Raw genomic sequence first — 22254 nt, forward strand, 5'->3', positions numbered from 1 at the left:
TTCCTTTCTTACTCATCATATCTTTCTGGCTATGTGACTTCTTATTTGGGGAAGATTTGGGCAAAAGATGTGATTGAGTAGCTTTGGGTTTCTCTGAGTTAACTGTTGTCAGGTTTCATATTTCCATAATTGTTTTATCATCAGGTAATACAAAAATTCAGAATAACAGTCAGTGTTTCTATTAAATGAAAAAATTTTATTTATTATAATCAATATGTTTTGAAAGCTATGAAACAATTTTTGATTAATACATGGAAGTACTCTGAATCATAGCAAATATGTTTTATGTCCCTTGTTGCTATAGGATTGTAGTTCTTTGCATTTTACTTGTTATAGTTTCTTTCTGTTTTAAACAATTTTTTTGTTAATTTTTTTTATTGAGCACTGAGTCCTAAATGGAACATCTCTGTCAGTACCACTACCACCCAGGCCCGAGGAACACTAAGAGAGTGGGCAGGGAGACTGTAAGAGCCAAAGGATAGGGAAGATGCCGTGAAACAGCATCCTCCAGAAGTGACACAGCCTTTGCAGTCATGAACACACACCAGCAACAGATGCCTGCATAAGACTGGACCCTTCAACATTCCATCATGGGTAGAAATGCCCATGAGATTCCACCCCTCCCCATGGAGCTATGACTGACAATTAAAGGTTCCTGTAGGAGTACGGACGATTCTCAATGGCATTCTTCAATGGTACCATTTTTTTTCTTCTATTGTCGTCTTCCAATGGGTCTTCAGATGAAGCAAAGTCAATGTTACCATCATTTTTCTTTCTGCTCAAAATATTCATGAGCAGATCAAGAAGAAAACAAGAGCATTTGCTTAGGGTTTCCTAGGTGTTTCTTCCATCTCAGAATATATGTACTTGGGAGATTTGAGTCCTCTGTTAAAATAGAGGTGTGATATGTGTGTGTGTGTGTGTGTGTGTGTGTGTGTGTGTGTGTGTGTGCATGCTCATGTATGCACATATATGTACATAAAACAAAAATGAACCTAACAGTATGTGCTGGGTTGAGGGTTTATTTGACTTCTAGATTTTTTCGGTTTGACATAGTTACTCAAGTTTCTTAATAGTTATTTTGACAAATTGGGATGTGAAAAAGATTTTAGAACTGAAACAACATAAACATCCTAGTGCTGCAGTTGACATCACACAAGTTCTGGGTTTCCTCTAAACTTTCACTTCCACAGCAGTGAAATAAATAATAGCACCTACTAGCAAGGAATAGATTGCTCAGAGGACTGGCTTTGGGCATCAGTGAACGTTCACATGATATAGGCAGGAGCTTGATGGATATCAGCTTTTGTTTTCTGACCTTGCTAGAAACTCTAATGATTGCTTTAATAGCTCGTTCCTTCTGTTAGAGGATCTGAAGACCCCATCTTGTTTGGTCATGACAATATGGGGAGCCATGTTAACTCAGAAAGATGCGTGCATATTTTCTTAGTATCCTAAAGAAAGGGAAATGGTGAGATTGCAGTGACATTTGGGTTAATGACCCAGGCCGAGTAAAGTGACTGATGGTTTGCTTTTTCAAGTAATTCATTCTAGACTTCCTTTAGAAAGGAGCAGACAAAGTTGTCCTGTAAGTGGCCAACCAGCTTGTAAGTGTTTAGGCTGTGCCAACAAGTGGTCTCTTCAGCTTTGTCTTTTTGGGCAAATGTAGGTGACATGTAAACTCACAGTCATGGCTGTGTTCTAGGGAGTTACTATTTTAAAAACTGCATCAGAATGGACTTAGCCTGGATCCTGTTGCTTACCAACCCCTTATTAAAAATAACAGAATTATAAAATATCAAGACTTGAGCATGAGCAAAATGTTCAATTCCACTCATCTATCATGAGAGAAATGAAATGAGTCAAGGTCTCATTTCACCCTCGTGAGAAGGTTATCATTAAAAGACAAGAAAGAAATACTGACAAGGACTCAGAGAAATGAAACTCTTATGCTGTGAAATAATAATTTAAGATGGGTTACATTTATTTATGCTGTGAAATAGTTGTTTAGTGATGCAAAGATGTGTTGCATTCTTTTATGTTGTATTTGTTTAGCTCTGTAAAGCTGTGTTAGTTTGCCTGTCTAAATCTAAAACACCTGGTTGCTCTAATAAATAGCTGAATAGCCAATAACTAGGCAGGAGAGAGAAATAGGTGGGGTTTCCAGGCAGAGAGAATAAATAGGAGGAGAAATATAGGCTCAGTAAACAAACAAATAAATAAAAAGAGAGAGAAGCAACGAACATGAAGAGGAGAGGAGGCCATCAGGGACCAGTCACAAGCCAGCCATGAGTAAGAAGGAAAGAAAGATATATAGAATAAAGAAAGGCAAAAGGCCCAGAGGCAAAACATAACTAAAGAGAAACAGCTAATTTAAGTTAGAAAAGCTGACTAAAAGCAAACCAAGCTAAGACTGAGCATTCATAAGTAAGAACAAGCCTCCAGGTGTTTATTTGGGAGCTGGCTGGTTGGCCCCCAAAAGTAAAAGAAACCAAAAAGCAAAACAAAACAAAAACAAAAATAAAACTAGCACTATTAGTGAGAACAGAAGTTAGTACAGCTATATGGAAAATAGTATGGATACTTCTCAAGAAATTTGAAGTTTCTCAAGCAGACCAGGTATACACCCAAAGGAAATGAAATCTTTATACCAACAAGATGCTTGTGCCCCATGTTTGTGCAGCACCCCCACCATAACCAAAACATGGAGTAAATCCTGATGTCCATCACCCAGTGGATGAAGAAAATCAGATAACTCTTCAGATAGCGCGAGATCGTGTCCTCTGCAGCAACATGACATGAGCTAGAGACACTGTAATGAATCTAGATGGTCACACAAAGATGAACAGTCTAAACCCTCAATCGTTTATGAAAAGCAGCAAGCTTGTAGATGCACAGAATGAATGGTAGACACCAGGAACGGGAAGAGTCAGAGGTAAGCAGGGCTAGAGGAGATTAGCAGGGCCTTTATCTTATTTAAACATTTTATTCTTTGCCAATTTCCTACTCGTATATAACACATTCTGGTTATGCTCATCCCTATACCCTCTTTTGTCTTCCATCAATCTTCCCCCTCCCCCATCAAGTTTCCATCCCCATTTTCTGTCTTTTTATTCTGTTTTTACTTTTGTTTTGCGGCCCACCAAGCTTAACCAGGGTTACTTATGTGAACTTGGGTGCAAGAGTATTCACTGCAACACGGGAACTCATCAGTAGTTTCTTCACATAAGGCAACTACTTCTTCTCTTCCAGCAATCCTTAGCTGCCCTTCGTTCCCTTGGGTGACTTCAAGTGGGGCCCATGAGCTCCTTCCCCATCTAAGACTGAATATTTACTGCCTCGGTCTTGTGCAGTTCCTATGCTAGCGAGTGCAGCTGTCAAGAGTACAGCAGTGTCTTGGTCATGCCATGTCCCTAAGACTGTTTCAAGACCCTCCTCCCCATCGTTCAGCTTTTCTAGGCTTGCTTCCATAAGAGGAAGTTATAGAAATGGGAGCAGGTCTAGGGAAAGGGAGGGGATTAGCATGGGAAGATACAACCAGGACTCAGCATATACAGTATAAAAATATCACAGTAGGTTGGGGAGATGACTGTCAATAGAGTATCTGCCATGTAAGTATACAGACCTAGGTTTGGCTACCCGACACCCATTATTATATCTGTCAGACTGGGTAGCAGAGGGGCACAGGTCTTTAGTCTCAATGCTGAGTGAGGAGTAGGAAACAGATGCCTGGAACTCACTGGCCAGCCAGCCTATCCATCAGATTCAGTCAGAGACTTGACTCAAATAAATAATAAGAAAGAAGGAAAGGAAGGAAGGAAAGAAGAAAGGGAGGGAGGGAGAGAGGTAAGGAGATGGAGAGAGACTACCCAACACCCTCAGTTGGCCTCCACACAGGCATGCACACTCATATACACTTGAATGCAACCCCTTCCCTTAATATACATACAAAGCAATACAGAGCTAGCTGGAAACCTGGATACTGGATTCAGTTCCTCATTCTGCCACTAAGCTGCTGGTGCCTTTAAGGAAGTCAGTTCTGTCTTTGAGTCTCTGTTTTCCTATCTGCAGAATCTGCTAAGGTGGGTTCCAGCAACTCTAGGACACGTGGTCCAGGATCTGTAAGTCAGTTATAGTCTTGATTTATGTCATGCACATCACCATTAGCGCACCTGCTAGCGCTTCCTCTTGGTGACTTGCCCTTTGTGTGATGTGGGATTTATGCATCATACTTTTATTTCCACCAGAACTGTTTGTGGCGAGGTGGTTTGCCCAGCTTGTGGTGATAACTCTTCCTGAGTTTTTAGTTTTGCCTCTTGCTGAAAGGCCTAAGACACTCACATGGTGTTTATGCTAATTCCTTGGTCTGGGTTAATGGGAACTAGAGTCACATCTGTGTTGAAACAGGTCTTTGTGACTTTGGGGACAGTTCTTAACCCCTAGAACACTGAGCATAAGATCAGTGGCCTGTGTCCCTCCCACATTGTTTAAGGCTCCAGTACCCAGGCTTGGCTCAGAAAGCCCCTTAAGGCCAGGGGAAATCTTTTGCCGCTTCTCTTTTGCCAACACGTAAGATTAGAGTCACGATTTGAAGAAAGGCAAACCCTGGGCACTAGCCACTTTGCTTTCCAAGAGAAGCTCCAGTATGCTCTGCTGGGCCAAGCAGGGGACCCCATGCTTTTCATTTCACAGTCTCAGCATCAGCAGCCATGTTCTCCCTGCCTGGGACTCCAGGGATGACAAGTGGGATTGGTCACACCTCATGAGACGCTGATCCCTTGCAGTTTTGTGGTTTATCTGTGGTTGTCTGTGCCTTTGTGTTCCATTCCCCTCTTCTTTTGTAAGACTCAGGCTTCTCTGTGGTTTCAAACGTGGTCAAAACTACTTTTCCCTCATCTTGCCCCGCTTCGTGCTTATGTTGTGCAACCCTGTTTCTCATGCCAAATGTGGAACTGATGACCAACCACGTTCGGATACCTCCGAAGTACCTCCTGGTGAGCCAATGAGGTTTTTTTTTGTTTGTATTTTGTTCTTGTTTTCGTATGGAAATATGGGTAAGGGGTTACTTTTAGAATTAGAAATGACACAAAGACAGCTGCATCACCAACAGCCTACCCTCGCTCACAGAAGTTGGAAACCTAGAGCACACTGTACAGCCAGAAGGTGGCTCAACAGTTTGGAGACCATCTCTTCCAGCCAGCTCAGGTAATGTAAACTCCTTCCAGGTGACTCTTCAGGGATCGTCTTGCGTCTTCTGGACAGTTTGGCTGGTCCGAGCCTCTTCCAGGCAGCTTTGCTGGTCTGAGCCTTTTCTAGGCAGTTCAACTTATCTGAGAATGTCTCTCAGCAGTCCTTACTATTTCCATATAGCTAGTTGTCGTAGGGTTTTGCTGTTATGAAGAGACACCGTGACCACTGCAACTCTTGTAAATGAAAGCAATGTAAGTTGGGGCCAACTTACAGTTCAGAGGTTTGGTATCATGCCAGGAAGCATGGTCGCACACGGGCAGACAGTGTTGGAGGGGCAGCAGAGAGTTCTAGATCCAGATATGTAGGCAGCAGGAAGAGAAAGAGACACTGGGCTTTTGAGATGTTTCCAAATTTAGGGAGTGTCCTGGTGAGGTGTTTTTGTTGTTGTTGTTGCTGCTGTTGTTGTTTTGTTTGTTTGTTTTTTTCCAACTTGACATAAGCAAGAGTCATGGGAAGAGGGAAGTCAGCTTAGGAAAATGTCCCCAACAGACTGGCCTATGGACGAGCCTGAGGAGCGTCTTCTTGATTAATGATTGATGTGGCAGGACGCCCATTGATGTGGCTGAGCAAGCCATAGGGAGCACACCAATGGACAGCGTTCCTCTATGGCCTCTGCTTCAGCCGCTGCCCTGAGTGCCTGCCCTGATGCCCCCCAAGCTTGAGTGTGACATACAAGATGGAATGTTTGCTATCCCTTGAGAACATTCTGTGTCTTGAGAAGCTTCCCTCCGAGATGGAAAGTTTTTATCTCAGAGAAGTTTGGTATGCAACAGCGTGAGAACATTGAGAACATCCACCCAGCATAAGAAACAATTGCTGCCCCCTTTGCTTGTCGGTTACCAACAGCATCTGAATGGGGGTTTCCGGGAGAGAGCTGGTGAATGTCCAGAGGTCAGGTGTTCTGTTTGTAACTGCTGTGCTTTGAAGTTCTTGGTGTTACTCTATGAGAGGACATCGCCCCCTGGTGTTCATGAGGTGTATTGCAGAACAATAAACTGCAAATGAACAAGCACAAACTGTGGTTTCTCCGAAGGGCCTGCTTTTGTAGAAGTGCTTTGGCTCCTGTCTCAGAAGCATGTGGGTTACTTCCTCTACGTGTGAGCAACCTCAGTCCGACTAGCTAGATAAAGGGAAAACCCCCTTTATTTTCTAAAAACCTCAGCATCTCTTCTACCCACACATTTGACCTGGCTCGAGTCTAGGTTCCTCCCAATTAGACAGACCACATGGCAAGGGAAATGAGTGTGAATTTGTGGGAAAATGGTTATCTTGAAAGCCAGAAATGTTAACGTTTTCTTAATATTTATTTGTTTTCATTTTAGGTGTATGAGTGTTTTGCCTGCAATGGGTCCCCTGGGACTGGAGTTGTGGAGGGTTGTGAGCTGCTGTGTGGGTATTAGGAATACAATCCCAGAGAGCAGCAAATGCTCTCAGCTGCTGAGTCAAGTCTTAGGGCCTGAATGCCAACTTCTTGAAAGTGACTCCACGTGACTACGATGGAGTATATTCTTCAATTATTTGCAGGTGGGTCTTCCCCTTCATATAAACATTTAGTTTTAATGATTCTAACACTGATTAGAACACAATAAGAATGTAATGAAGGCTTCCAGTTTCTCAAACTCCCCCACCCCACATACACATCTGATATCCTGTGGGATGTGGCTTGCTCAGAGCCAGGCCTTGCTTGCCAAAGAGCTAGGAGTGTCCCTTGGGGATCAGGATGTGACTCCGTGAAATGACTGTGAAGCAGAATCCCCCAATTCTGACACTATTCATACAGATGGGCACTGAGACAGGATGCCACTAGGTCCACATTTTAATGACTATTTATATGCATCTTTGTTCATAGAAATATAAGTTAGTGAGATGCTTTTATCTCAATGGGAGGTTGGTGCCTTAGGTCTAGGAGTCTCCTGCTGTGCTGTGCAGGCTCAGTAATCCTTAAAGAATTCACAGAGGGAAGCCGCACTCTTAAGACAAATTCTTAGCTTGACTGAAATGTAAAACTCACTTAGAACCCACAAGGCATGAAGAAAAATGTTTTAATACTGAACATTTTAATACTGAAAAGGAAGGTTTGGTGAAGAGGTTATGGAGTCAACCCCCTTTGACTAGGCAGGAGGGAGGGCAGAATTCAAATTCAGCTGTTCACTCCTCTCTGCATCTCAGCGGGAAATGAATGAGTCATTCTTCCCTCATTGCCAGAGGCTGAGACATTTGGAGCTCTTCAGAAGGCCTACTGTGTGCACAGCCCTTGACTGCAGACAGTGAGGAGAGAACACATGGTCTTTCATAGGAGGTAGCTCACTGGTCATGTGCTGTGGTGAGTAAGTACACAGTTTCTGAGGCAGCTGTGGAGTAATTTCTATGTTGTAGATAATTAAATCAGATATTAAAATTGAACAAAACCCCAACTACTGCCAGGTGTCAGTCATGTACCCTGCCAGATACCCCGTGAAAGTCATCCTGCAATTGAAAAAAAAAAAGTCACAAGTGGTTCTTGAGGCCTTTTCCAGTTAACTTAATGATATAACTTTTTTTTTTTTTAAATCACATCAGCCCTGTGTCTAGCAGTGAAAGCAAGCCAAAACTGAAAGAAGTGGACATAATGATTTTTGGTTTTGGTTTTAGTTTAAAGGAGGAAGTAAACTTAAGTGGGGGCTTATCTTGACTTTTGCATTTTCCACCCCTTGGAAAATAAAAACTTCTTGTTGTAATATGGGGTGTGTGTATGTTTGTATCTCTGCATTTGTTCCTACACTTATGGGAAGACATGAAGGGGGAGTGTTAGTCACAGAAGAAGAAAGAGTTATATTTTTGGTGACATCGAAGATTAAACCATAATAACTGACCTATCTAAACAACAGTCCCTTTCAAAGTCTGTCTGAGGCTGGCGAGAGGAACATTGGAGTCCTCTTGAGTTTTTACGTTTCTTGATTTATTTCCAGTTTCCCACCACCCTTTTGCTTTTGACCTTGCATGAGAAATTTGTAAGTTAAAATATTTGCTGAAGATTTGTTGATACTACTCCGAAGTCTAAAATTGATCTGGGCAAAGTAAATCCTAACTGTAAGGCAGACATAGAAAATGGGCTTGCTCTGAGTCCACAGTCCTTTGGGGTGCATGGGGAGTTGACACAGTCATCAGTTCAGAGTTCAGGAGACTCTGCAGCACTGGCTGAACAAGACTGTCTGTGTAGTGGCATTTTATTTGTATTTTAATAAAGAAAGTTTGCCTGAAGGTCAGAAAAGCAAACCAGCCAGTCACTGGCTCTTACCTCTACCTCAGTCCGAAATGGTGATCCTGTCTCCAGGAATCTCAGAATGAGACTGTGTGTGAGAGCTGACTCCTCCCATTTTATAATCCTCTCTAGTAATGGGATTAAAGGTGTGCACCACTACTGCCGGTTTCTATGGCAAACTAGTGTGGCTCCTGGGATTAACAGTGTGTATCACCACTGCCCTGGTCTGTCAGGCTGATCAGTGTGACTGTTTTACTTTCTGAACTTCAGGCAAGCCTTATTTATTAAAATACAAGTGAAATAGCACTACGTGTCTGTGTCTTTTCAGAGTCCTGACGGCCTCTGGGAGCATAAAACCCCAAACAAGATACAGGGATGGTAAAATCTTCTAACAAACTGGAAACTTCTGTCAATTTCACACTAAATGCAGGTTCATCCCAAAGTTCTTGTGGCTCCCTGGCCTATCTCTTTTCACATACAGAGATTCAGGTAAAGGCAATCTGTCATTTGTTGGGAATGTACACTCCCATTATGGCTGGGGACTGGGGCTTGGTTTTCCTGAATTAGTTGAAATCTTTCTTTCCCTACCTTGTTCACATTGATCCTTTAATTCCCAATACAAAGACATGAACTCAATCACAACCTTATAAAACCTTCTTTTTATTGCAGCTCTCATTTTACTCCTTAGGAAGGCAGAGGTGAAGGAGAAAGGAGTAAAAGAAATGCTTGAACCTGTGCTTGGAGGTGAGAGAAACTGTTCCTTCCGGGAAGAATTAAGCTGGAGTTGGATTCTGCACTCCATCAGGAATGGCTCTAGCTCTTGGAAAAGAAGGAAGAGACATCAGCCGTTTTGAAATTCCTTTGTATTCATTCTTCTTAGACCTCCGGTGGCCATAGATGGCCATGGCAATTAAAACGCCTACGGCCAGGATAGCCCCAACTGTGATTCCGGCAAGGGTTCCTCCTGACGTGCTACCGCTGTGCAGTCCCGATGGCTCCTCTAGCTTCCACTGCTGCGTGTAGGAGTCATTAATCCAGGGTTGGGCACTATTGCTACTCGTCTCTTCATCGGAGCTGGTGTCAGACTCACTCTCGAGAGGAAGCTGAGTGTAAGGTGGTAGCCTAATAGGGGCTAGGGAATCTTTTGTAAAGATCCCAGCCTTGACACAGTAGGACACTTGGCATCCATCATTGATAACAGCTAGCTGTTGGCTGAAGCCCCCAGGACACTTTTGCGGAAATGATTCCCCTAAGTCTCCGGATGTTAAAAAATTAACTAAAGGGTTCCCCGTTGTGCAACTGAAGAACCCACCAAAGGGGACTGAAAGCTTATGTCCCAACTCATGATCCATAGAAACACATACCTTGAGGTTCTGAAACAGGCTCAGTGAAATGTACCCAGATGGGCATGACTGTTCATTTGTCACGGGGTTGATGCTCTTGTCAGTGAAGACTCCCCCAAAGAGAAGTCCTGAGTATTGGGATATTTCACTTCTGGCCACACACCAATAAGCCCTGAATTCAGCCTTAGCCACTTTGAAGACATTTTCACACACGGTCTTACAGAAGATCTTGAGGAAGCACTTCTTTCTGCATTCTGTGACCCTGCCACCCTCCTCATGGATCTGAGACAGTAAATGGACAGGACTGTATCCAGAGGGACAGGAGAAACCACCAGTGAGTGGATTCCTCTGCTCCAACTTGGGACAGAGCCTGAGTGGACTGTGCCAGGAGAGTTGTTGACACACCTGATAAACGCCTCCGAAGGGAGAGTTGGCTCCCTTACCGTCACAGGAGCCATCGTCTGTATTGGCTTGAAAATTGAAGTTGGGGGAATTGACATTTGTGCAGCCTGGGTATGTGTTAAAGTTGTAGTAGTTTCTCACGGCAGTTTCCACTGTCTTCGATAGCTTCTCCACCAAGTGGTGTGGAAAACCAGGCAGCTTGTTAGGCTTGATGAAGAAATGTAGAGGCAAGCCAGATCGGTCTACTGCCACCAAGTGGTTAGTCATACCCCTCTGCCAGGTTTCTAATGTGATGCCTGGGTAGTATGGAGCCCCTCCGATGCTCTGCATCCTGGAGTTGGTTCTGTTAGCAAGGTAGCCTCTAGTCAAGCTATTCTGGTAATCAAAGCCTGCTTCAGTGTTGAAGTTCACAGCTTTTGCAAAAGTGATTCCAGCAGAGGCGGTCACAGCCACATGGTTTCCCTTATTGTTCTTAAGGAAGGAGGACCTTATGTGGTCCTCCTGAACCAGTGCGGCTCCAGCATCCACACTGGTGATTACGTGTGTGCCATAGTTGAGAACCAACAGTTCTGCCAGGTAGGTGGCCATCTTTGTCTGGTTTTTCTCTAGACGGTCACATATTTCCATGAGCTCTTTCTTAAATCCCAAGGTGAGTTCTGAACTTGGGTTGTTTTTCACTGTGTAAGCCAAATTTCTCATCTGAACTCTTGTAGTTACAGCATGATCCTTCACTTGAAGGGTCTTCATCCTTTGGAACTCAGAAGAGAACTTGCCGTTGACTTTGAAAGGAAAATCGAGTCCCATGTTGATGGAAGCTGAGGTGGTGCTGCGAAAATTCATCCAGGAGTCCAGGATTTCTGAGTTCATGTCCAGGTTGCTCTCTTTCTGAGGAATAGTGAAGACTTGATCGGGGATGATGTACTGTCCATCTTCTGTGGTCTTACACTTGGTGTATGTCAAGTCCATCACCCGTCCCATGTCTATGTTTCTCAGATTATCCCAGCCCCCTCCAGGTAGCACTTCCAGAACTGGTATATTGAAAGTCTCCTGGCACTTTCGAAAACTAGTTTCACTAATCTCTCCTAGGAGCTTGTCTTCTTCAGCACATGCTACTGTGGTCCAGATGAGGACTGTGACAATGAAGCTGTTCATGGTGCAGATAGCCCCAGTCACACACTAGTCCTGGACATCCACCAGAGAGCCTGGGGCAAATTGAAAGACAAAAAGAAAGCAATTGCTTAAACAGTAGTTGCTTGAAATTTTAACAATTCTCCTAAAACTGTAAGTTGCTCTTCAGCCTGTGTCAGCTGAAAAATTGGCAAAGGATAGTTGGTTGGAGAACTTACTATCACTTGAGCATGCAACAAAATATAGTATAACATGCGAGTGAACATATACTGTCCATACTTCCCACTCGTTTTCTCCAACCCAGCTCTTCACTCTGCGGTAATGCATCCTCAGAAGAAGCAGATCCCACATCTCACCTGTTCTTTACCTGGGGAGCCCGTTTTGGCTTTTTGTTCTCTCTCTTGGCCTTGTTCCAAACTTGGCTCACTGTTCTCTTCTCTTGTCAGTCTCCAGTGCCAGATTCTTTTGCTGAATATGAAAAGGTCAGTAGTGACATTTGCCCTTCTTGACATGCTTTTATCTCCACCAGGTACAGGATATTTCTACCTCGTGGACAAGCCTTAGATTTCTCATTGGCTTACTGGGATTGGAGGCTGTCCTCTCAGAAGAAAGGGGGAAGAGTAGCAGGCACGCACGTTTTGTGATGTCTCACCGCTACAAGCCCTCCCGTTCTGGTGTGTATATGATGTTATCTGGGGCCGAGATAAAGAATGAAGACAACTCTGCTTGTAGTATCCTGGGACTTCTGTCTGACTTGTCCTAAGCATTTCATGTGAGTGAGTGAGTGACCTTGCTTCCTTTCAGATAAAAATATCACGAAGAAGACAACAGCCACTCTATTATCTCAGTTTTAATTTTTCAAAAACATAGACTGACCAAGAAGTGTGTGTGCCTGTGTACAAACACATACCGTTTTCTGTATATTTAATTTGCAAATGTACCTTTTGTACTTTTAAGTTTTCCAACCCACCGTAGGTGTACAAAAATAAGTGTGACTCTTCTTTACAAAATTAAAGAAATTAAAATTTATCTTTATATCATTTGAAGAACATAGTTTCATGTCCTTCCCCATCTCTCTTTCTGTGCTGATGCCAGTCCTGCTAAACGAATAATTTAGTGAGATACATCAGACCCAGTGATCAAGGATCAAGATTAATGGAAGTTCAGCTCTATGAGTTATTTAGGAAAATTAAAACGTGCCTTTGTACATTAACTAGTATCCAGGGACTATAGAGAAGCCAAAATAAGTTTGAATTGCACTGTCTTGGCTCCCCAAACATAACATAACATAACATAACCAACATGCAGTCATGTTTCAATTTATAGATCAATTTATAGATCAACCTCAGGAGAGGGAGGCCAGAATTAGAAAACTGAGCATAGAAGTAGCAGTCATGATCCTGTATTTGAGTCCTTCTCTTCAAACTATATCAGGGATGGCTGGCTGGAAGTGGAATACTCTTCCTCCTACATTCATTTGGAGACAGACAAGCAATTTCTCATTCTTTGTTGCTGTTTTCTTGAGCTCACTCTTCTGAAAGAAGAATAGCAGCAAGGTAAATGTAGGCAGTTCTAAATCTAGATGTTTCTAAACACTTAATGTCTACCTTTTTTTCTTTGCTACAGTCTTCCTTTTCAATTTTGGCATAGGAAATAAAAATTAATATAGTTATGGAAGTTATCAAGGGTTATATAGCAAAATGTTTTAGTAAGATGAGGACAAGAGAGGTCCATGGGCAGTGAATATAATCAAAATATATTATGCATGAAGCTGCCATGATGAATCCCATTATGTATAATTGATATGTGCTAGTTAAATAGTTAAATTTTAGAAAAATAAACACAGGTTTTTAAATTTTTTTAATTCATTTTACATACCAACTGCAGTTACTCCTCCCTCCCTTCTTCCTGCTCCTCCCCATTTTCCCTCCAACCCACCCTAAAATTAAAAACACTTTATAGAAAACACAATTCTTCTAAAATGACTTATTTTTATTTCTCTCTCTCTCTCTCCCTCTCTCTCTCTCTCTCTCTCTCTCTCTCTCTCTCTCTGTGTGTGTGTGTGTGTGTGCGAGAGAGAGAGAGAGAGAGAGAGAGAGAGAGAGAACCCATGAAGGCTACAAGAGAATGTCAGATCCCTTGAAACTGAAGTTACAAATGGTTGTGAGCTGCCTGACCTGAGTTCTAGGAACCAAACTCAGAATTCTTGGAACACAGCAAGCCCTCCTAACTGCTGAGCCCTATCTCTAACCCTACAGCATAATTTTTTCAAACAATTTTAATAACACATTAAATAATGCTGAAATCATTTGATGTTATCAGATATTTACAAATATCGACTACAAGAGGCATCTACACCAACCCATTGATGGTAGTGACATCTGGTTGGTAAGAATTATTCAATTGCTTTGATTTTTTTCTTATCAATTTTGTTTTTATTTGGTTTAGTTTTTAATAATGAGCATTTCTCATCAAAAAAGTATGTTGTAACTGCCAAACAATGTTCAGTAAAACAATCAAGAAATGCATAACTTTTTGAAAAGAAACAAATCACTTTCAGAGTTTCCATATGCCTGAATGTGTTGAATGCCTATGGACTCTGTGATTCTTTTGCTCAGTGAGCTGTGTTTTTAATTCACGTAAAAGGTGGGAAATTTAGGGTGCAACCTACATCTGCATACCAGGGCCGTAAGTTGGTTCTTAATAGGCATTTTCCTGCTTTCCTCCTTCCACCAACAATTTCCTCTGTTCTCTTGCATTGACTTATGTGTACAAGAGCATATTTTTTTCAGGCTGGTCATCCTGGGTGAGGAAATGCCCGGGGCTGCACACTAAACTCTGGCCTCAAGCAGAGAGAAGCAGTGCTTCTGCACGAGGTACGTCTAAGGTGCTGAAAGGCACTTTCACTTCCTTTAACGAGCCACGAACCGGAAGCCACAACTGTGTGACCACGTACAAGCTTCTGACTCCATGTCATGAGGAGCCATGATTCATGTGTGATGTTCATCCTGTGCAGGCTTGGAACCGGATCAGATGTTTCCAACCCCTGGATTCTATCATCCATCTGGGATAATTTCATGGGCCAGGATTATCCCATTTTATGTCTTCCACAGAAAGAGGAAGAGGAGAGGTTTGGAGTCTTTTCTAATATTCAATGCAATGTTTCTTTCCATTCCTTTCTCTTTAAATATCTATTTGGGGGAGTATAGCGTCAGTTTTCTGAGGCCCTCTGTCTTAGGCCATAGCTCCAACTACACTCTTAGTGAGAAAGGAGGGCCCATTCCCTAGACCATGCAAATCCATCCATGACAGACTGGATTCTTCATGTTCTGTTTTGTAAGTCTCCTTTTTTACTGTGATGTTAAACTAAATTTCTGGCCATCAGCTATCTTCTGGAAACAGGCCTAGCTTTTGATATGGCTGCACAGAGCATTTCCCATCAGCATTCTCTTCCTACCCACCATAATAAAAGGGGCTGCACACCCACTGGGTTCTTCTTTTAGTAGACAAACAGTCCTGGTGGGAGAACTCCCTCTAAGGGGAAGGAGTGGACCAGGCAAGTCCCAGAACATCAGGTGAGGAGACAGGAGAAAATGTCACTGTCTCACTGGTACATCCTCCATAGTCCAGACTGGAGTTTTCCCCATGGACTTCAGAAGTCCCAGCTCCTTGCTTTGTGTGCTGAGTTTCTGATGGGCCTTTTACTCAGCCACCTACCAAATCAACAGCAAGACACGGGTTCAAACAGACCCCTGCTGAGTCCTGGCTTGGCAGGCCCAGACTAAAAGTTTCAGCACAGTTAAAAACTAAAGAGTATCCAGTAGAATTACTCTAGACCATAGGAGGAAACTTCACATCAGAACTGCATAGTATTCAGTGAGGTAGAAACCTGGTTGGAGTCTGCGGGGTAGCACAGATTCCGCTGCTAAGCATTAGTATGCCAGACATCAGGCAGCTGCCTATGACCAGAGCCAGCATTGTCAAACTAATAGTGAAGATAAGACCAGAATCTGAATCTGGTCTTGCAAGGGACCGCACAGGAGTAAGAACAGCATTGGAACCTGTCCCCACTGAAGGCAGCTGAGGTGTGACCCACATAGATTCATGATTTGGGTCGGTGAAGGCCTACCAATTGATGGACTCAAACTCTATGATGTGACCTCTAAAGGGAATAACCAGAGTTGGGGCCAGCACTCACAACTAGACTCCTGAAGAGTCCACAACCAGTCTGTCCAAAGGTGTGACCATCATCTGTGAAATGATTTGTGAAGACCCATTCAATGAGGGACCAACATCTGTGACCTAACCTTGCAAAGGTCTACTTAGGGAACTGACAGGCATCTGAAACTCATGTTGGAAGTCAAGGCTAGGTTTACATAACTTTGATGTTGCTTAATGATTACAACTAAGTAGCCACTGGTTTATCCTAAACTCTTGCTATTTAGTTGTCTTTATGTTTTAATTGGCACATAGTAACTATGCCTTTTTATGAGGTACTGTATGATAATTTGATGCATATTCATAATTTGTAATAAATAAAACAGGCTATTAAAATTTTATCCTTTCAAAAGGTATCTTTGCTTTGTGTTTGGGTTTTCAATCAAAGGGAATAAGACATAAATTACTGCCACCTCCACGCATGCTGTGGGGAACTAAAACTTCCTTCTATTTGACTTATTATCTAACTTCCTTTATCTATCGTTCCCTCTTCCCTTCCTAGCTTGTAATAACCCCTGAAGTACTCTCTCCCTGGATTCTCTGAAAGAACAACAAGCACTGTTAAGCCCTGAGCCATCTATCCAGTCCTGAATTTTTTAACAAAGGGAATTGTGCATGTTATTGGATCAACTTTTAAACAAACTGTATATAATTCCTGGCACATCATAGGGTTCCAATAAGTAGCCATTCCCTTCCTTTGGTTTCACATCTTTAGATTACCTACCAGGTAAACTTGAATTTATTTGTCTGTTAAACAGACATTAAGCACATAGTTTGTGGAAGGATCTGCCCAGTGCTTTGGTAGAAAGAATGAAAGACAGCTTAGGCGTGGATGCTAGCAACTTAGGAGAAGACTATCAGGAAAAATACCTTGTCAGATGGAGTTTGGGGGTTCCCATAGTATTTTATAAGAATATAATCCATAGTGATTACCTGTTCTGTAGGACTCTAGGACCAAGGAAAACTTGACAGAGGAACATACTGACTAAATCATCCCCCACCACCATAGATATTGCTAGTAATTCATCAAGGCATAGAGATGATTAAATGAGAGCACTGGAACACAAGAGTACTAAACAGAATAGTGATCACCAGGACAGATGTGCTTTAGAGTTGGTTGTTGTAATTCACCATGGTTTATTGACACAATCATTAAAGAAACAAGACTTCATTTACCATTTACTCTAGAATTATCTTGAAAAACACGGTTGAAGATGATTTTAGTGACAGTCTGCAGCAAACTCTCTGACATGGATATCTTATTTCAGATCATGCACTGGAATGAGGACAACACTGGAGTGGTGGCACTTCATAGAGAAAACGTGGAAACTGAGGCACAGCTATCAGCACAGGAAGAAAGCCTGACATCAAAGTTCAGAGCGACTGCAGACAGGACACGAACTAACAGCCATATAAGGTCAAGAGTAAAAACTGATCTTGTGAGTAGATATAAAATCAGAATGTCTCAGAGAAGTTTTTCTTTTCTGGTTAGTCATATCTGGTCACAAGATTTCAGGCATGAACCTCATGCCATTCCGTTTACAACTATATCTAAGCCTTTGATATTGTAACATGGCACCATCTACAAAATCCATGGTTGAGAACTCAATTGAGTATTTAAAAAAATTCCCTCAAAATATCCTATAATATTTAAGCAAATTTATAATTTTGCATTGAGTCATATCAATTACTATCTTTGGCTGCAGGTATTCCCAAGATATCTCAGTGTAGGGCCTCTCATATGTCCCCCTGCTCTTTCCTCATCATGTCCATATCGATACGAATTATGGTGGTCTTAGCTTCTTGTATCTGGTCTCCATGGTCTTGATGGCTGCACACCCATTATCTTTGATTCTTTCTAGGCATAGTGTACAGGTACACTACCACTCTACTGCCTCTGAGTCATCATTGTTGAATTCATGTCAGTGGAAACTCTTGAGTTCCTAATCCAAAATTAATATTTCTGATTAGTGCAAACTCTTGGATAGGTAGTAATCCAAGACAAGTGAATATATCTCAAGAGGTAAGTGAATTGGCAAGAACCATGCTTAACTGTTTTTTTTTTTATGAAGACATTGATGAATGATACGTCCTTATGACTAGGTTTTGGCTCATGTCCCTAAGACATGGTATCTTGAACTTAGCACCTGGTACCCTATGGTAGAGGAATACCATTAAAACCATATTTATTTTACCTTCCAATTGATCAAATTTTAAATCTAACATCAGTCCATGAAAAGAAAGTAAAGTAAAAAAAAATCCATTAAGTACAATCATCCAGTAGATATGTCAATTTGGTGTAGAAGGTTTTTCTTGAAATTGTTTCTTTTTCTTAAGATTTATTTATTTATTATGTATACAGTATTCTGCCTGCATGTGTCTCTACAGGCCAGAAGATGGCACCAGATCTCATTATAGGTGGTTGTGAGCCACCATGTGGTTGCTGGGAATTAATAGTCAGTGATATTAACCACTGAGCTAAATCTCTAGCCTTTGAAACAGTTTCTTTAACTTACTATCAATTTTCTGAGCCACACTATTATTTTATTATTTACGTTTAACAAAAGGCTTAAGTTGTTTTTTGTTCTGTTTTTACCTAAGGAACTGTAGGACAGAGACAGGACTTCTGCTTCCTCCTCTCCTTGAGTTTCTTCAATGCTTCTTTGATCTCCTTGTTTCTCAGACTATAGATGATAGGATTCAACATGGGGATCACTGCACCATAGAACATGGACACCACCTTATTCTTGTCCTGAGAGTAGCCAGCATTAGAATGGAGGTATGAGAAGAGACCAGAGCCATAGAAAAGAATCACTGTAGTTAGATGAGAAGCGCAGGTGTTGAAAGCCTTCATCCACCCATGGATTGAATGAATCTTCACAACAGCAGCAATGATGTAGCCATAGGAGACCAAGACAACCAAGGCTGATGTCCCACCAACTGTACACACAACCAGAAAATTTACTACTTGACTGAGAAAAGTACTAGAGCAAGACAAGGACATCAGGGGTGGCAAATCACAGAAAAAATGGTTAATGACGCGAGACCCACAGAAATGAAGCTGGAATATGGAGCTGGTTTGGACCAAGCCAGTGAGGAGCCCTCCTGCGTATGCTGTGATGGCCATCCCCACGCAGGTGGTGGGTGACATGATGGATGGATAGAGTAGAGGATTGGCGATAGCAGCATATCTGTCGTACGCCATGGCTGCCAGGAGACAGCACTCGGTGCCTCCCATTCCAATAAAGAAGAAGAGCTGTGTGGCACAGCCTACAAAGGAGATGGCCTTCTGCTCCCGAAAGAAATCACAGAGCATCTTAGGGGCTATGGAGGAAGTGTATGAGACATCAACAAAGGACAAGTTGCTAAGGAAGAAGTACATGGGAGAGTGGAGGTGTGAGTCCATTCTGATCAGGACAATGAGGCCCAGGTTCCCAGCCATGGTCACCATGTAGATCCCCAGAAACAACACAAAAAGGACCACCTGCAGTTGGGGATGCTCTAAAAATCCCAAAAGGATGAAATTGGTCACCATGCTAATGTTTCTTCCCACAGCCATGTATCAGCTCCACTGTCTTCAAACTCCCAGAGACAGACCCCTGGGGGCAACCAAAATCCAAGTGTAGAAACTCCTCTGCTTTGTCAAAGAATCATAAACTCCTACAAACAGAAGACATCCCCCAAAATAAATATCTTATGTCTGATGCAGAATTCCCCTCCATAGTGTATGGAGGTCACCATCCTACTTATCTGATGAACTTGTTAATGCAAAATATGTCAAGATAGTAGTTTTCACATTATCTGGATCATCACCTTATTGTCAATAACAACACCATGATAATGGAAGGAGTTACTTATTAGTAGTATGTGGGTTGACAATCTCTCTCTCCTTCTGAACTGCTAAAATGTTGCACTATTAAATCACTTAGATATAGATATGTATTTGTTTCTTTTTAAAGAGAAGAAATATAACAAAATTCAATATGCTTGCAGAGGTAATTGTGTTTCTTAGTTTAGTTTAGTTTTTTTAAATTGAAAATTCATGCAATATGTTCTGATTACAGATTCCCCTCCCACATCTCTTCCCAGATCCTCCCCACCTACCCAACTCTACACCTTCTTGCTCCCTTTCTTTAGAAAATGATAGGCAAAAGATAAATAATTAAAAGAACAATAAAAATCACAAAACACATACACACAGAGACAAAAACAAGTACGATTTTAAAAAATGCCCAAAAAAAAACAATATGAGAAAAGAATCTACAAAGCACCATTGAGTTTGTTTTGTATTGGCCATGCATTGTTGGGCATGGGACCTAACTTAAGCTTGGTTTATATACCAGTAAAATTCTACTGGAAAAATAATTTTTCTACAAAGCACCATTGAGTTTGTTTTGTATTGGCCATGCATTGTTGGGCATGGGACCTAACTTAAGCTTGGTTTATATACCAGTAAAATTCTACTGGAAAAATAATTTTCCTGTTGTGGTTTTATCATTAAACTTATAACCAGGCTTCATAGATTGTACCCCCCCCCCCTCTCTCTCTCTCTCTCTCTCTCTCTCTCTCTCTCTCTCTCTGTATGTGTGTGTGTATGTGTATGTGTGTGTGTATGTGTGTGTGTGTGTGTGTGTCCCACCTTTTCTCTTGTCTCCTCCCCTCTACCTCTATCTCAACAGCATGAAACAAATAGAGATAAAACTTGGAAAAATACTGACCAAACCAGAGAGTGGAAAATGTCTAACCACATAAGCTTTGGATGTTTTTCTTGCACCAAGATTATCAGCAAGTGACCATGTTGTACTGTGTGCTTGTTAGAGCTAAATGCTGATGATGTGGATATTAATAACACATTAGGAAGTGCAGAATACTCATCAAAAGGCATAGCACAGACAGGAAACCAGGTGATCATTAGCACAACATTACAAGTGCAATAGAGAAACCTTTAGACAATGCCCTGGAGCCTGGAGATAGTAGGTACCGTTTTCAGAGAAGAAAATCTGTATCTGTGAGGACAATTGCAAAGATGAGTAAAGGAGTCCTGGGATGGGAAGACACTGTGTGAGAGGCTTGGGGGTGCGTGGCTGAGATCTGAGTTGTTCATTTTAAGCAGGAGGAGAACATTTGCAGAAGTCCTGGGGAGGAAGCTTAACATTTAAGGCATATAAAAGGATCAGAGCACAGAGAAATGGGCATAGAAGACACATAAGTTCTGAAAGCCAGAGGTGGGGAGACAAATTGTGAAAGATCATTGAAAGGTTAGGAGGGAAAGACACGTTTGTTTCAAACATACAAAATCATAAACATGCATATACATACATACGTAATCACATAAACTGTATGCCACTGCATGCATATGTACGTTAATATTTTATTTCAGCCTCTCTCCACTTCCAGACTTCCGATCCATTTATATGGCTCCATTTTTGGACAGAAGCAATCACCTTACAATGTTGCATAGATTTGATATGTTTCTTGACTTTTCTGTCCTTCACTAGAACAAGAGTATAACAAAGATAGCTATTTTTAGAATTCTTTTCTTTTTTGTTAATTAAATACACAAAGCACTTAAACCTACACCTAGCACAGAGCAGGCTCTACCAAATATCTAGTGGATAAATACCATGTTAAAGTATTTGATCTTTTCCCTGTGAGCAAGAGAGAAAACATTCATCTTAGTTTATTCCTAAGCATTCTGATTCCTTACTGTAAACAGGTATCTAGATGGCAAATGCACAAGTAAACCCTGTTACCATAGTGTAATTCAGAGTGTGATGGACTTACAGAAGTAGTAAGAAAGATGACTGGGAATTAAAGGGGGCAAAGAAAGATCACCAGGAAGTTGCTTTGAAATCCATAATTAAAGTTAAGGACAATTGGCTAGAGACAGGCAGATTTACAAACTAATGTACCTTTAAGCCTTTCACTGCAGGAAAGAAACCACATGGGGCTGGACCATTGGCAAGGTCTACCCATCTTTACTGTGGAATGTTTGCTGTGATCCTCAAAGGTATGTTTTATCCAGATACATATGATTCTTTCCTATTTCAGCCCTGAGACCATGGTTTCTAGATTTACATTTTTAAAATATGGTAAGAGCTAATCATTAATTAGTTTATATAATTCCTGTGTAGGCAGCTTGGTTATTTTGACCTAAATTATCTTCAGGTAATGATATAGGAGATTATATGAGATACACTACATTCATTTATAATGCGGCTTTTTTTTTTTTTGTCACGGCTTGAATACCACCATCAATTGTCAGTTTGTTTTTGTTGTTGTTGATGGTGGTGGTGGTGGTGTGTTTTTTCTTTCAGTGATTTTGAGCTTATTTATCATCGCTACACCCATTATCCTATTTGCAGTTACTCAAAGCAGGGCTCTGTATTCAACAGAGCTAGTATCTAATCTTTGCATCTTCGTTCTTCAGTTTTTTTTAACATGGGGCAAGCCAGTGGTGCTGAGACTTGGGTTTGGAGCCTATTGCATAGTAGGTGGATTTTCTATTAGTGAGCTATATCTTCAATCCTGAACACATCACACATCAATCTCTTCCTGTGATTTCCTTTATCTTTAAAATACAGGAGGCAATAGAAAAGGAAATAACTTTATTATTTCACTAATAGACTAGCTCAGTCATATTGGGATTCTGACCAAGATCATTCCATCTCG

At 41.6% G+C, this 22254-nt stretch overlaps 2 protein-coding genes across 2 annotated transcripts; both read right to left on the bottom strand.

The window, feature by feature from the left end:
* Positions 1–9243: 9243 nt before the first annotated feature.
* On the bottom strand, positions 9244–11403 carry LOC125397979 (macrophage-expressed gene 1 protein-like). Its single transcript, XM_048430518.3, has one exon. It carries the CDS (start codon positions 11386–11388, stop codon positions 9265–9267), a length of 2124 nt encoding a protein of 707 aa, XP_048286475.3. The 5' UTR covers positions 11389–11403; the 3' UTR covers positions 9244–9264.
* Positions 11404–18178: 6775 nt separating this feature from the next.
* On the bottom strand, positions 18179–19141 carry LOC125397981 (olfactory receptor 5A1-like). The gene has a single exon (XM_048430519.3). The coding sequence runs from the start codon at positions 19139–19141 to the stop codon at positions 18179–18181; it is 963 nt and encodes a 320-aa protein (XP_048286476.1).
* Between the last annotated feature and the right edge of the window lie 3113 nt (positions 19142–22254).

Source organism: Myodes glareolus, chromosome 7 (assembly GCF_982192425.1).
Source record: "Myodes glareolus chromosome 7, mMyoGla1.1, whole genome shotgun sequence".
Lineage (NCBI taxonomy): Eukaryota > Metazoa > Chordata > Mammalia > Rodentia > Cricetidae > Myodes > Myodes glareolus.